Source organism: Lycium ferocissimum, chromosome 10 (genome assembly GCF_029784015.1).
Source record: "Lycium ferocissimum isolate CSIRO_LF1 chromosome 10, AGI_CSIRO_Lferr_CH_V1, whole genome shotgun sequence".
In the NCBI taxonomy this organism is placed as follows: domain Eukaryota; kingdom Viridiplantae; phylum Streptophyta; class Magnoliopsida; order Solanales; family Solanaceae; genus Lycium; species Lycium ferocissimum.
The window spans coordinates 25,818,483-25,831,754 of NC_081351.1; the positions used below are offsets into that span (position 1 = coordinate 25,818,483).

Genomic DNA, 13,272 nt, shown 5'->3' on the forward strand with positions numbered 1-13,272 from the left:
CAACAAATGATTTGTCAAAGACATTTCTATGTTTAGCTTATGAAGACATTGAGTACTGTTTTCAAGGCACCTGTTGCATTAAAAAATGACCACTCGAGACAATGCAAAAGCATTACCAATAATTCAGTGACTGCCTATCCTCATCCCAAAGCTGGATAATGTCATTACTTATCAGACGTTCATCATGTGAAGTTTAAGAAGCAAATAGTGCTGCTTATTTCCCTTATGATGAATTCTACCAAGTAAATTGTTCACACAAGGGCGTTTATCAGAGGTACCTTTTTTGGAAACTTGGAAAAACTTTTCCAAGAACATTTTTTTAAAAGTTTTTTTGAAAATGCTTTAGAAAAATACCGAATTTTGAAGTAGTGGTTTGAGGTTGTTTCCGAAACAGATGTTCTCGCATTCACAAAACATTCACATATTTCCAGATAAACCACAACTATTCAAAAACTTTTTTAAGTGGCTAAAACAGAGTTCACCGAATGGGCACGCAAATCATAGGCAGATCTATCACTGACTACAAAGAAAACCCCGTGCAGCTGTAACTGATTTTCATCTGGAAGAAGAGTGTGAATTATCAACGCTACTCATCTAATCAAGGCTAACCAGAAATCTAATATAAAAGGAAATGTACTCCCTCCATACTGTTTGTCCTTCACAACATTTTTAGATTCTTTTTAATCAATTGAGAATTCCTAAATCCTTCATTGGATTCTCAAGTTTAAGTTAAACAATCCGGATATAATTTCTTTATATAAAAAATTGAAATTACAGTGTGCAGTACCATAAACAAAATTTGTCTTCACTAATTTTGGGGCATTCTTGAAAGGTTGACACATTTCTACCACCTAATCACATGCACAACCAAGAAGATTGTGCGATTAAACTGATTGTAATAACAGGAAAAGCACAACAGGAAAGGCATCATAGCTATAATGCAACAACGAATTTATTTTGTGGTCTTCCTGTTAGCTGCCTTTGTAAAGCTCTTCTAGGCAATCTGTGTTGTTTCCCATTTCTTAAAAGGAAAGTCAAGTTCAAGCTTCAAGTCTAAAAAAAACTATCAAGTTCTAAGAGGTTAAACTCTTCGGTTTTCTGGGACTTTACTAAAATGAGAGTCAAACACAATCAAAACTTCTAATCAAAGCATTAATAATTCACAGTGAAGTACTCAAGCAAACTCTTTCAATTATACGGGCATTTTATTCTTCTTCGCTACTGTTATTTTAAAATAATAAAAAATAAAAAATAATAAAAAAAAAGAGATAGTACAAGACTACTTTTGAAAGCATATCAAATACTAAAAAGTACAAAGAAGCAAATGAACTAATCATGAACATCTAAAAGAAATGTCTATAAGAGTGAATAAACCTCAAAAGCCTTTGTTTCTTTTCTGGTCATTGTCGCATGTAAGCAGCCTCCAACTACAAGATAAAGTCCAGATGATTATTAAGATTGTGGCAAGATATAAGCAATGGTAGAATTTTTTTTTTTTTTTTTTTTTTTTTTTTGTGTGAGTATATTAACTATGAAAATAATTTTATATAACACAATCACAATCCAACTAGAAGCTTGATCCCAGCACCAAAAGCAAAGCTATGCGTGTAAAGCCTATATGACATCAAACAATCAAAGAGGGGAGAAATCAGTTAATTCGACCCCTGTATAACATAAAAAGACATAGTCTTTCCAACATAGTATCTTATCACAAATTAAACTTCCCTTAGATGTTAAGCCACACACAGAAGAATCATGAACTACTGATGTTGGAAGCTCATGGGAACAACTTTGAACATATTTAATAAGTGGAAAGACATATAAACGGGTTTCCTTGTAATTACAACATGATTTGCCACTGTTAATAAGATAAACTTTGGGCAACTTTTCCAACCCAAGACATATATTAAGAAGGATTTTCACTTTAATGTGAAAGTAGAGACCACATGTTCATCCTCTTTGCCTCGTGCTATCTCTGCAATTGTCTGTGATTCCTCTACTCCCACCACGTGAAACTCTGTCAAATTGCACTGTCCATTTCTAGTCTCAATAAAATCTTCTCTTCCCCCACTGAAACAGATACTGTTCTTTTGTAATTTCCCTTAAGTTATGGGCATCTATATCTGCAATTGTCTGTGATTCCTCTGCTCTCACCACCTGAAACTCTGTCAAATTGCACGGTCCATTTCTAGTCTCAATAAAATCTTCTCTTCCCCCACTGGAAAAAGAGAATGTTCTTTTGTAATTTCCCTTAAGTTGTGGGCATTAGAAGCAGATATTCTGAAAGTATTACTGGAAAGTATTTCATTATGAGTGTTAATAGCTATCCCATATGGGTACATGTAGTTTTCTCCTGGGTATTAGATCTAGGAAAACTGCATGAAGTACCATACCCGCTCGACACAAGTAAGCAATTGAAGGATCTATGTAGCATAGGGGGGCTAATGGCTTAAATACTTTTATGATTTCTCTAATATGTTTTGGTGTAGGGATGAAAAAAGGGATTCTTTAAGGCCAATGAAGCTAACGAATGCACGGTTGAATTAGGGACATGAAACTAACAAAAATACAGTTGGATTAGGGACACAAACCAACATAATTTGTTTGTTTATACCACAACTCACATATGCTGCCAAATGAAAGCTTTTATATTTACTTTAGTACAAAATCATCAAGACTCCCCTATATTAACATGAACATCACTCTCACTTTAAGGACTTACAAATCATAGTTTTAAAACAAATTCAACTTTCAGAGGATGGACCACTTTGTCCTATATTCAATGTCCTGAGAAGAAAAATGTGTATGAATTTACTGGTCTTCAATGATGTTTAAACTAACATTTTCCTTCTTTTGGCATCCAAGAGTTTGAAGGATTTAAATAGCCACAAGGACCATGAATCATGTGCTTAGTCACAAGTTTATATAGATCATGATATGTATTGCGATCAGGCAATTCGGCACAAAGTATTTTATCATCAACACTATGACTTCCGATCTAAAACTTTGGCACCCCATGGTTTCAATTCTACTGAACATGTTTTATAAAAGAATTTAGAAATCTAATGGAAAGCCGATTTCGCTCAAGAAATTTATCAAGCACATATGGCACAAATAATTTTACCTAAGAACTTGGTAATACTGAAAAAGAATGCAGATAAAATAGTGGCCAACATACCTTTAGCTTTGTAAGTCGGCTGAAACTAATCCAATCAACTCTTTAAGAGAAGGCGCCAGCAAATTATCAGTTTCTCTCAAGTATATATCTCTGCATTGCCAAAAGAAAATCAAAGAAAGAAGGTAATATGCATGATAAAATGGGGCAGAAAATTCTCCCATGCATGTATAAAATCTAGAAAGAAAAAAAAAGGTCCAAATAAAGGCAAAAAACAGAATTGAAAACTAAATAAAGATAACAAATAAAGAAACAAAGGCGGGAAAGAAATTAAACAATACCAACAACAAAGAAATAATAAACCAGTTCATGGCGAAGAATTAGAAGAGAAAAAAGAACAAATGAAGAAAGAAATATGGCAGAGAGAAATGATACCCTTACCGTGTAACGCTAATGCAGAACACAGATGAACAGAGAAGCTAGAAGTGGAAGTGGAAGCCAGTAGGATTAACACGTTGTGGAAGACCTCATTTCCGGAACTCAATAGTATACATAAAAGCTACAACTTTTTCAAATACAGGTATGCTTCCCCACAAGTTTCAAAGAGCATAACAATTTTACACAGTAATCTCAGGACCCGTTTGGCCATGAAAAATTTTCACTTTTCCCAGAAAATTATTTCACTTTATTTGGAAATCAACGTTCGGCCATGAAAATTCTACATACAACTTAAAATGTACATGTTATCTTACACACAATTCAACCAGTTAAGATGGTTCTCGTGTTTTAGTATACTCCGGTATCACCATAACTCAAGCAGATCACGAATATGTCCATATGCGATATTTGAATGCTCAGAAAAGGTAGAAAAAGGAAAGCACAACGTCCATGATAAGTTGTACAATAGCTGAGCATCCAAAGGAAAATTCCCCATATTTCTGCAATGTTAGAATTTAAGGTTAGTTAAAAGTAAGCAATTGAATTTTGAGTAACTTCCTAAACACAAAATGAATGAAAAGGTCAGATTTAAAACTTGAAACCTTGAACAGAAATATGACTATAGTTGTAAGTATCGCCAAATGAAGTTTGGTGATAACTTAATTAAGTTCCGGTTGGTTGTTTTAAACTAATTTTCATTTCACTGCTAAAACATTGTAAACAGGTTTATGATAATAGAATTAGGACACATATAAGTTTATCATTTTTGCATCTATTACATGTCAAATTTTGCCTTATGTTAGCAACTGTATAACCATCTCATTTCACATAGATTTGTACTGTAATTTACAGTTTCATATCTGATGTTCATATTACTCGCACAGGAACCATAATAGCGCACATATGTCGATCGGCAAGGCTGTCTCATAGAAGTAAATAGCGTACCTTACAGATAAGAATTTCGCAGAACACCTGTGGGAAAAATCAATTAAAAAAATACAGTAAACGATTATTCAGATGTCTCAGGCATATCATCAAATATCTTGGGTGCATCAGTGTGCACAACATTCTGCGACAAAAATCAGAACATGCATGTGCAGGACGAAAGCAAAATGGGGGAAATTCTCAAGAAAACGCAAGATGAAGATATAAACATGTTAGGAAAAGAAAACAAAGCTCAAATTTGAATGCTTACTGGTGGAACAAATGAATAAATGAAAGAGATCTAGAGCAAATGAACAAAGGGTTGCAAATCTCCTCAGCTTCCTTGGCTTAAACAAAACTTCATTTCAAAATCACATTTGCCGTCATCTTCTACGCCCCTAAACAGTCACCGCAAGAACAAAGAATTTTAAGAAGAGAGATGATATTTTGAAAGAGTGTAGAAGAGAGAGAGAAGCAGAGGAAAATTTGAAAACCCTAGACTGGAGCAGTGGAATGTGAAAACAGAGAATTAGGTCACAAACACCGGCATCGGAGAAATCATACACGAAAGAAATTAGCTGAACCAGTAGTACGTGTGGCAATACATGTGTTAACAGGCTGGGTCCACACCGGTTTACCATTTTACCCCTAAATGAATCCACAACAGAAATACCTGTGTTCGTCCCACTCTGTTCGTCCCATCAACTGTGGCTCCTAAATAATAAAATATCCTCTCACAGGGTGGTTGATGAGTTTACAAGAGGATACAAATGATATCACTGGAAGAATTGGGCTCATTGAGTCCTGGAACAAAAATCAACAGTAATCTCATATATCATAATACAAAAACTGCCAAAACTGTCTTCTTCTCGTGCACTAAACATGGCATACTAGAAAAAGCTCTTGAACTTTTTCCAAGAGGTGCATATAGTATACAGATGAAAGGTACTAATTTAATATCTCATTGTCATAAAATGGCTCTGCTTATGCTCACAGGTCAGAACTACATCATCATTTCATTCTTTTAATTGTAGTCTGAGGAATATGTATGTAAAGAGAGGAAAATCGCAAGATTAAGTATTTTGCAGCACTTCTGAAGTCATCGGCTAAGTTCCCCATTGTACATGAATTCTAGCATAATCTTGAAAGCTTCAAGAGGAACATCTTTTAAGCAGATCATTGAAGAAACACACTCCCTCATTCCGTTTGTAAACATCTGCCAATTCACAAACATTCTCAGTATCCTAAAAGCAACACAGAAGATAAACATTAAACTACTCAAATAACACAACTAAATATGTCATGTTATCTGCTGCACAGTCTAATAAAAAACTTGGAAGAAATAACTATTCAGCTTATCCATTTAAAGCAAACATTTGATTGTTCATTTCTCAATAGAACTCTGTTAAATTTCTCACCAGTTGTTTTAACCCTTGTTCCATCAATAGAACTTAGTAAAATTTCTCATTAGCTGTTTTAACCCCTGTTTCAAGATAACAGTGTGCAATACTTCTCAGTAGCATGTAATTTCACACAGACATTAAATTCTTTGATAGTAGACAAGAGGGGGCTGCTCAGATGGTAAGCGCGTCGAGTCATCAAGGGAGCAAAGGAGGGAGCTCTTGGGGGAGGGGTTTTAAAAATTAAAAAAAATACTTTGACAACAACAACAACAACAACGAGCCCAGTATAATCCCACCATGTGGGGTGCAGGGAGGAGTAGAGTGTCATGGAACCTAACCCCCACCTTGAAAGGTAGGGCGGCTGTTTCCGAAAAAGAAAAAAAAATACTTTGACAGCAAAGAGTAAATTTGGTAGCATATATTTTTCTTCAATGGTCTCTTTACTACCGTAGGAGGACCCAAAAACTCCCAATTTATTCTCGTACCGGAGCAACTGGTAATACCAAGAAACCTTTTGGCCTGTCTATAGTTGTGAAACCATATTTTTCTGCTTTTGCTGCGACATCTGAGTGAACGACGGTTCGTCCAAAGTGAACACACATATTAATGGTGAGTGCAACTGTAAACTAAAAAAAAAAAAGTTCTTAAAATCATTTCCTTCTACAAAGTGAACCATGTATCTCAATCCATGAACTGAACAAATTGAAAGCAAGAGATCTTTCTGGAAGCGTGTCAAAGAAATCTGAACCGCCTGATGCCAAATTTCAGTTGATCAACAATAATATTCATCTTCACGAAACCAGCCATCACCCAAGAATTATCTGCCAATTAGAGATTACTTACTAAACCAGAGAAGAACTTTGTTTGGCAAGTTTTTGATCTTATCAAAGGAAGGGCAGTCACTAAGTTTAAAATTTTGAAAGCAATAAGTTGGATTATAAAAATAAATGTTACCATATCTACAACTCTGACCGGCTCGTAAGTTTTCTCCAAGTAGTTCGCTATCATTTTGCAATCATCTGATTCTTTCTTTAAGGGACAAAGAGAACAACCGAGGTTCTTGTAACGCTCAAAGAGAGGGTCATCAAGTGTAGAGCTAGACATGTCTTCTATAATACGTGAGGTAAAATTGATCTTTTGAACAGATACCCTACAGGGCAGAATTCCATGACCAACTATGAAAACTTATCAATCTCGAAATGGCTGTAGAGAAATGGAAGAAAAGGATGATCAAGGGATTGTTTTTGATAAGCAAGGGATTGTAAAATTTCTCTTTCGATCTGAGCACGAAGAATCTTCTTGAGGCTAGCTAGAGATGCTTTATCCATGACTTCCATAGCGGAGTAACATTTGGTTCCACAACCCAATCTTTTCAGCAGTCTGAAATGGCTCAAACCTAAGCTTTGCACTAGCAACGTGGTGTTCAAGGGCAATCCCTTAAATTGGGACGAAGGGAGTATTTATTAACAAAAATACCATCTAAATTTTTATTTTTGAGGGACTTCAAGGGCAATTTTGTCTCTAACCATGCTTCTGCATGTATTAATAGTCGTGGTATTGCTAATACCATAGTTTGCTATGTATTAGTTATACATAAGATAATACCAAATAGGGTGTATAAATAATACTTGCATTCACTCTAAATACATCCTACCAAACGACCCCTAAGAGATTAGAACCTAGGTTCTCAGTTATAATAACGAGAGGGAAGGATTTTGTTTGCTGACCATGGAACACAGTAAAGGCATGTTATTACAGAACGCTTAACTGCTATGGAGATGCAGAGCCCTTCAAAATTTTGCAGTTTTGGTTGGATACATCTACATAAAGCATAGCTTAAAAGGGGATTCATTCACAATAGAACGAATCCGGAAAACAAAATGAGTGAAGATAAACACACGGTGTAGTTGAAATCTTCAATCTCAAGTGAAAGTAAGGAACAATCTGAATATCAAATCTCACCTACAATTGCAATTTAACCTTGATAAACTTGTACCCCATTTTAAGGTCCCCCCAGTACGTGACAAAGATAGATAATAATATTTCCTACCATTGAACAATCAGAAGCACCCTCGGAAAATAAAATCCGTCAATCCAAAGAAAAGATCAGCCCTTAATTTTTTTTAATTATTCCGGATATAACAAAATCTTTCTTCTTCTATTGTCATGTAATCATCCATAATGAACTGGTGCAGTAGTTTACGAGCAGTGTCATTTTTTGTCCGGTGAAGGTTCTATTGATTACCTATGCCAAAAGAATTTCATGTGGGTGTATTAATGGATAAGTCATAGACGTGACAATTGGTTGTAAATTTGTGATTATGTGAAGTCAGTAAAGTGTGTTTTCCGATGGATTCACCTCTAATTCTAAATACATTGTGAAACATATAATTGAATGTTTCTTTTCAAAAGGTAAGAAAGGAGGAGCAGAATACCTCAAGCGGTCAACTCTTGATTGCAGTTTTTTAGCATAGAATTACACGTTGCTATTCAGTATCTAAAATAATTGGAGTTCCATCAGTATGCCTAATGAACAACTCCTGAGACAAGATTGCGACAAATTTGAGCAATGGTACATTCATTACAAAACAATATACCCAGTGGAATCCCACAAAGTGGGTTCTGGGGAGGGTAGAGTGTACGTAGACCTTAACCCTACCTTGGGAGGTAGAGAGGTTGGTTCCGGTAAAAATCGATTGCTCCCATCCATTAAAAACTACTAAAAAAAATTAGAAAAACAAGTAAAGTCGGTAAAGGAATGTATACCTAGTATGCCTTGTCCATGACTGCATTACCCAAGGGAAATGGATTATTATTGACTCCTGTACTATGACCCTTTGCTATCCTCATCTACTGCAATCCGTCAACAACTCTTCATTGCATTGAGGTGGCCTACATTGAGAGAAACAGATCTGTGCCTCGTGCTTAAGAATCAGGGTGAAAACTTTTGGGCTTAAAGTTAGTAACCGCTGTTGTGGGTTCAGTTTTCATTTGATAGAAACTTTGGGATTCTTCAATAAGCCTTTTTTTTTTTAATCGATCTTCACAAACAGGTGCTTCTTTTACAAGGCGTGTGTTTACTTTTACTACTCCCTCTGTCCCAATTATGTGATACACTATCCTTTTTAGTCTGTCCCAGAAAGAATGATACATTTTTATATTTAGAAATAATTTCTCTAAAATTCCCCTTATACACTTAATGAAATGATTCACAACCATACAAATATCTATGACCTGTTTTAGACCACAAGTTTCAAAAGTCTTCCATTCTTTCTTAAACTCCGTGCCTGGTCAAACTATATCACATAAATTGGAACAGAGGGAGTAATAAATAAGAGAAAGCAAAATAATAGGAAAAAGGAAAAAATACATAAATAAGATTCCTAACTTTTAAGAGGTGCCACATCACCAGGCCCATGTCCCTCCTTTATATATATAAATAGATTATAAAGCATCTAATATTATTAATTAATAACTTCTCTTCCTCATATTTGTGATTGTGATCACCTCCCATTTTCCAAATCACAACTGGAAAACACTGTTGTTAGATTCATTACTTTACACTATGTTTTAGACGGAAATATTCAAGCTTATTTCCAGCAAAGCAGGCAAATAGTTAGCTGAAAAGTCATTTTCATTAAATTATCATCTAGTGGCAGCTTGGCATGGAACTCCCTCCAAAAAACAAAGATTTTCTAAAAGGAATTCTTAAAGTAATTACACATATAGTCAGTCATTGGACTAAATTTCTGTAACAACAACGTTAGAAAACTAAATTTTGTAACTAAAAAATAAATCAAATATTCGTACCTTTCGCATTAAAGATCATCAAACAGCTCGGCATCAACAGTTACAACTATGTGTGAGATAAATTTGCCAAACAAGCAATGCCACATCATTAACACTTATAACATGAACTCGAAGTGTTGATTGACTGTTCTCAAGAGAGAGTGGCTCAGGGAAAATTGGGTAAGTATACAAAATGGACATGATCAACTGGGATAGGTTATAGGACATCACAAATTATAATCGTAAAGCATTCAACATTAGCTACAGATTAAGAAATTTTCCAATTCCAGTGCAAGAAAACTAGAAACAAGTCAAACCTCCACTCATTATGGCTTAACCATATAATTCATGTATATTATAGTGTCTACAAATATAAATCAGGAAGGGTCCGAAGTGGGTTGGGAAAAAATATATCCTAACCAAAAACATTGCATTATCACAAAGTATAATCGAGTTTCAGAGAAAGTTCTAGTCATTTGGTCGAACAAGGCCTTAGAGACAAACAATCATCTTTTCCTTCATTGTAGAGTCACAGAACAAGTATGGGCATCATTCATCAGTTTGGCCAAGGTGAATCGGTCAATTTCAGAACAAACTGCAGATCTCCTAAGCTGCTGGATTAAGAGGGGAGGTAGCAAGAGTCAAAAGATGTGGTGGAAGACAATACCTGCTTGCATTTGGTGCAGCATATTGGAAAGAAAGAAAAGATAGGATCTTTGAAGACAAACCATACAGAAGATCAAGTGGAAGGTCATCACTTCTTTAGGTTTTTGGTGTAAAGAACAACGTATAGAAGAGGAAGTTCAGTTAGTGGATTTCATAGGATTATTGTAACTAGCTCTAGTAAGTGTAAATTATTGGAGGTGGCCAGCATGCCCTTAATACTGAGGAATATAAAGTTACCGGTTTCAAAAAAAAAAAAATCCCTTAAGATAAGCATGTATGCCCCCAGGTTGTGACTTACGCGATAACATTTGCCACTTCCATGGCATGCAGGAGGATCCAATCTCCTTTATGATATTTCAATATTTGGAACACATGGAAAAAGTTGCATGCAAGCTGACACATTCTTTATGCAGAACACTACCAACTCAACTAAATACACCATTTGATAATTAAGAAAACAACAAAATTAGAAAAGTAAAGCTAATGCCAGTAGGCTTTTTATACAAGGTACAGAAGCTTAAACATACTTTATGTAGAATATTATCAACTCAACTAAAAGCATCATTAGATAACTTTAAAGAACACCAAAATTAGAAAGGTGATGGATGAGAATTATAAAGTGAGGAGTTAAGCTATTGGCAGCACACTCTTTATATAAGCCCCAAAAGCATGTAACCCATTTGGCAGAGTGACTACATTCCCAGTTTTATGATCTAAATTATAAAAATACAAAAAACCGCTGTCCAAAAAGTACAATAGAAGTTCACCGTCTTGGTTGTAGAAAAGCTTTATCTTCTGATACATGTTTATAGGTACTTCCCCGCCGTAAGGGAACCCAACAGGAATCTTAACCTTATACCTTTTGTTCCATGCCCACATTTCGTAGTCGTCCAAGATCCATATATCCACTGCAGGCTCAGGGAAAAGCAAGTGACAAAAAGACAAATGGTTTTCCTTCACAAAGAGAGTCATCATTTTATGCTCCTTCACTGTGTTGCACACACTTCCAGGATGAGGCTTAACAGAGAGTTCTTCCTTATCGATTGTAGAAACAATGATTCCATTATTTTGACAACTATAAGTAAGGCCCTTCTTTTCTAAATCGGCGTAAATGATCCAATGCAATGCTCCATTAACAACTGTTGAAGAGCTATACGGCAAAAAGTTGAAATTAGCGGATGAACGGATTTTCCTCCAAGTCCGTGTCTTGAATATATATACTAAATACTGACAGAAACTGCCTCGTATTTGCGCATAAAGAAGTTTGAATTCTCGAGAAAAATAAAGCGCACACAATCGGCCGGGTTCATGTGTATGGTGTACAAATACTTCCTCTAGTGTTATGGGGTTCAAAACATAATATTTAGTAGCAGGCCGCCGAGAACTAGTCCGCCAAGAATTACTCATAAACAGAAGAGCTCCTTGACAAGAGTATACAATATAAGGGGAGTAGTAGCATGGTCCCCACTTAAGCAGAGGTTGGGGAGAAAGGTATGTAAGCTCCCCTGGCTTGTGCTTGTTAGCAAAAGACACATAAAGGTGTTTGTCAGCCTTGCTAGAAAGATATAAATTATCATGATGCAGAAGAAGCAGGGGTCTAGCTCTGCTGAGATGTAATGTGGTAAAATAGTGTGATGAGATCAAAGCTCTCAAATCCCTACAGTCCCTTCGACATCTAGCAAGGGTACGTATCGGAAGTCTAGTCAGGATATCAATGATGAGACAATCAGGCAAGGATCGAAAAGTTTCAGCAAGTTGGTCGTCGTCATCACATTCACCCCTACATATTTTGTCAAATAGTGAACCCAACACTTGTGTGAAGCATTCAAGTGCCATAACCTAGGATTGGCGAATTTCCCTGTAATATAATACTATCATTCAGAATTTTGAAAGATGGGTATGATAATAATAGAAAAGAAACGCAAATCATAAAAACATGGACATGAGTAGGTAGGTAAATCTGATAGAAGCAAATCAAGAAGATAAATAACTACTGGGGAAAGGAACTTACAAAAAGTTGCAGATCAGATGGGTTTGAGTGGGCCTAAATAAAGACTAGGTTTTTTTCCCTTCAGGAATCCATCGGTATACAAATTGTTTTTGGTTTTGGACTTAATAATGTTGAGAAAATGGTCCCTTCTCTTTGACTTTAGACTCAAATCATCCCCTTCTTTAAAGGGGTTTGGGTCCATATAATAGGGGGAAAACATAAGTAGGCAAGTTTTCAGAAAATTTTACAAAGTCAAATCCCAACCAAGATTCTCTCTTCCCATAAAACACTCAATAGCAAATCCAAGATTTCTCTTTCCCTTAAACCGAAATATTGGTAAAGATGGAAATGGATCCCCTAATTATTGGGTTTTGGCGTTTAAAATGGAATTCCCATTATAGCGGCAGCTTAGCCCCTTGTTTGGATGGTTGTTTACTGTGGTTCATTATTGTAGGGTTTTCATTGATGCCACGTTTATTTTTACTGTTCTTAAAAGTATGTTGCAAGATGTCGTAAACCCGTTGTAATTCCGTGATTTCTATGTCCAGTTTTTCTATAGCGCATATGCTGCTATTCAGAGAGTGCATTTTACTAGCGAAGACTTTTTGCATTGTAATGCTCGTAGTTGAATGTACCAAAAAAGTACTTTTTTAAAAATTGTATATGTTGTCAATCATATTGTTTTGAACTGCTTGTCCCTATCTGACTTTTCTTATGTTTTCTCTTGAGCAGGTTTTTCAGAGATCGCCTCTCTACCTTCCAAGGTAGAGGTAAGGTATGCGTACACTTTACTGGGCAAAATTATGCCTATTCGGCAAAGGTTTAGCGTAAGATAAACTTTTACTCAAAATTATGCCTTAAAGCAAATCTCTGCTTAAAAGGCAAACTTCTGCCTATATAGGCCTAATTTTGCTGCAAAACCTCTGCCTTGCATTTTTTTTTTTCCG

At 35.7% G+C, this 13,272-nt stretch overlaps 1 protein-coding gene and 1 long non-coding RNA gene across 8 annotated transcripts; both read right to left on the reverse strand.

The window, feature by feature from the left end:
* Positions 1–390: 390 nt before the first annotated feature.
* On the reverse strand, positions 391–8,910 carry LOC132032982 (uncharacterized). 7 transcript variants are annotated; one of them, XR_009408642.1, is made up of 7 exons: positions 8,647–8,910; positions 8,316–8,420; positions 4,726–5,693; positions 3,179–3,268; positions 1,944–2,218; positions 1,375–1,427; positions 391–851 (listed from the first exon to the last, which is right to left on the reverse strand). It is a non-coding gene; the product is annotated as an uncharacterized LOC132032982 (long non-coding RNA). The 7 variants fall into 7 exon arrangements; XR_009408645.1 differs by lacking the exon at positions 391–851 and adding an exon at positions 989–1,003; XR_009408641.1 differs by lacking the exon at positions 391–851 and adding exons at positions 6,269–6,701; positions 7,843–7,926 and having other exon boundaries at positions 1,374–2,218; positions 4,726–6,132.
* A 1,824-nt stretch (positions 8,911–10,734) lies between these two features.
* Positions 10,735–12,456, reverse strand: LOC132035250 (putative F-box/kelch-repeat protein At1g12870). The gene is made up of 2 exons (XM_059425523.1): positions 12,347–12,456; positions 10,735–12,193 (listed from the first exon to the last, which is right to left on the reverse strand). Exon 2 carries the CDS (start codon positions 12,169–12,171, stop codon positions 10,963–10,965), a length of 1,209 nt encoding a protein of 402 aa, XP_059281506.1. The 5' UTR covers positions 12,172–12,193; positions 12,347–12,456; the 3' UTR covers positions 10,735–10,962.
* Positions 12,457–13,272: the final 816 nt, after the last annotated feature.

What these genes read in the sequence shown, in the direction of transcription:
- LOC132035250 (XM_059425523.1), bottom strand. Translation starts at nt 12,171, where the DNA reads ATGGCACTTGAATGCTTCACACAAGTGTTGGGTTCACTATTTGACAAA.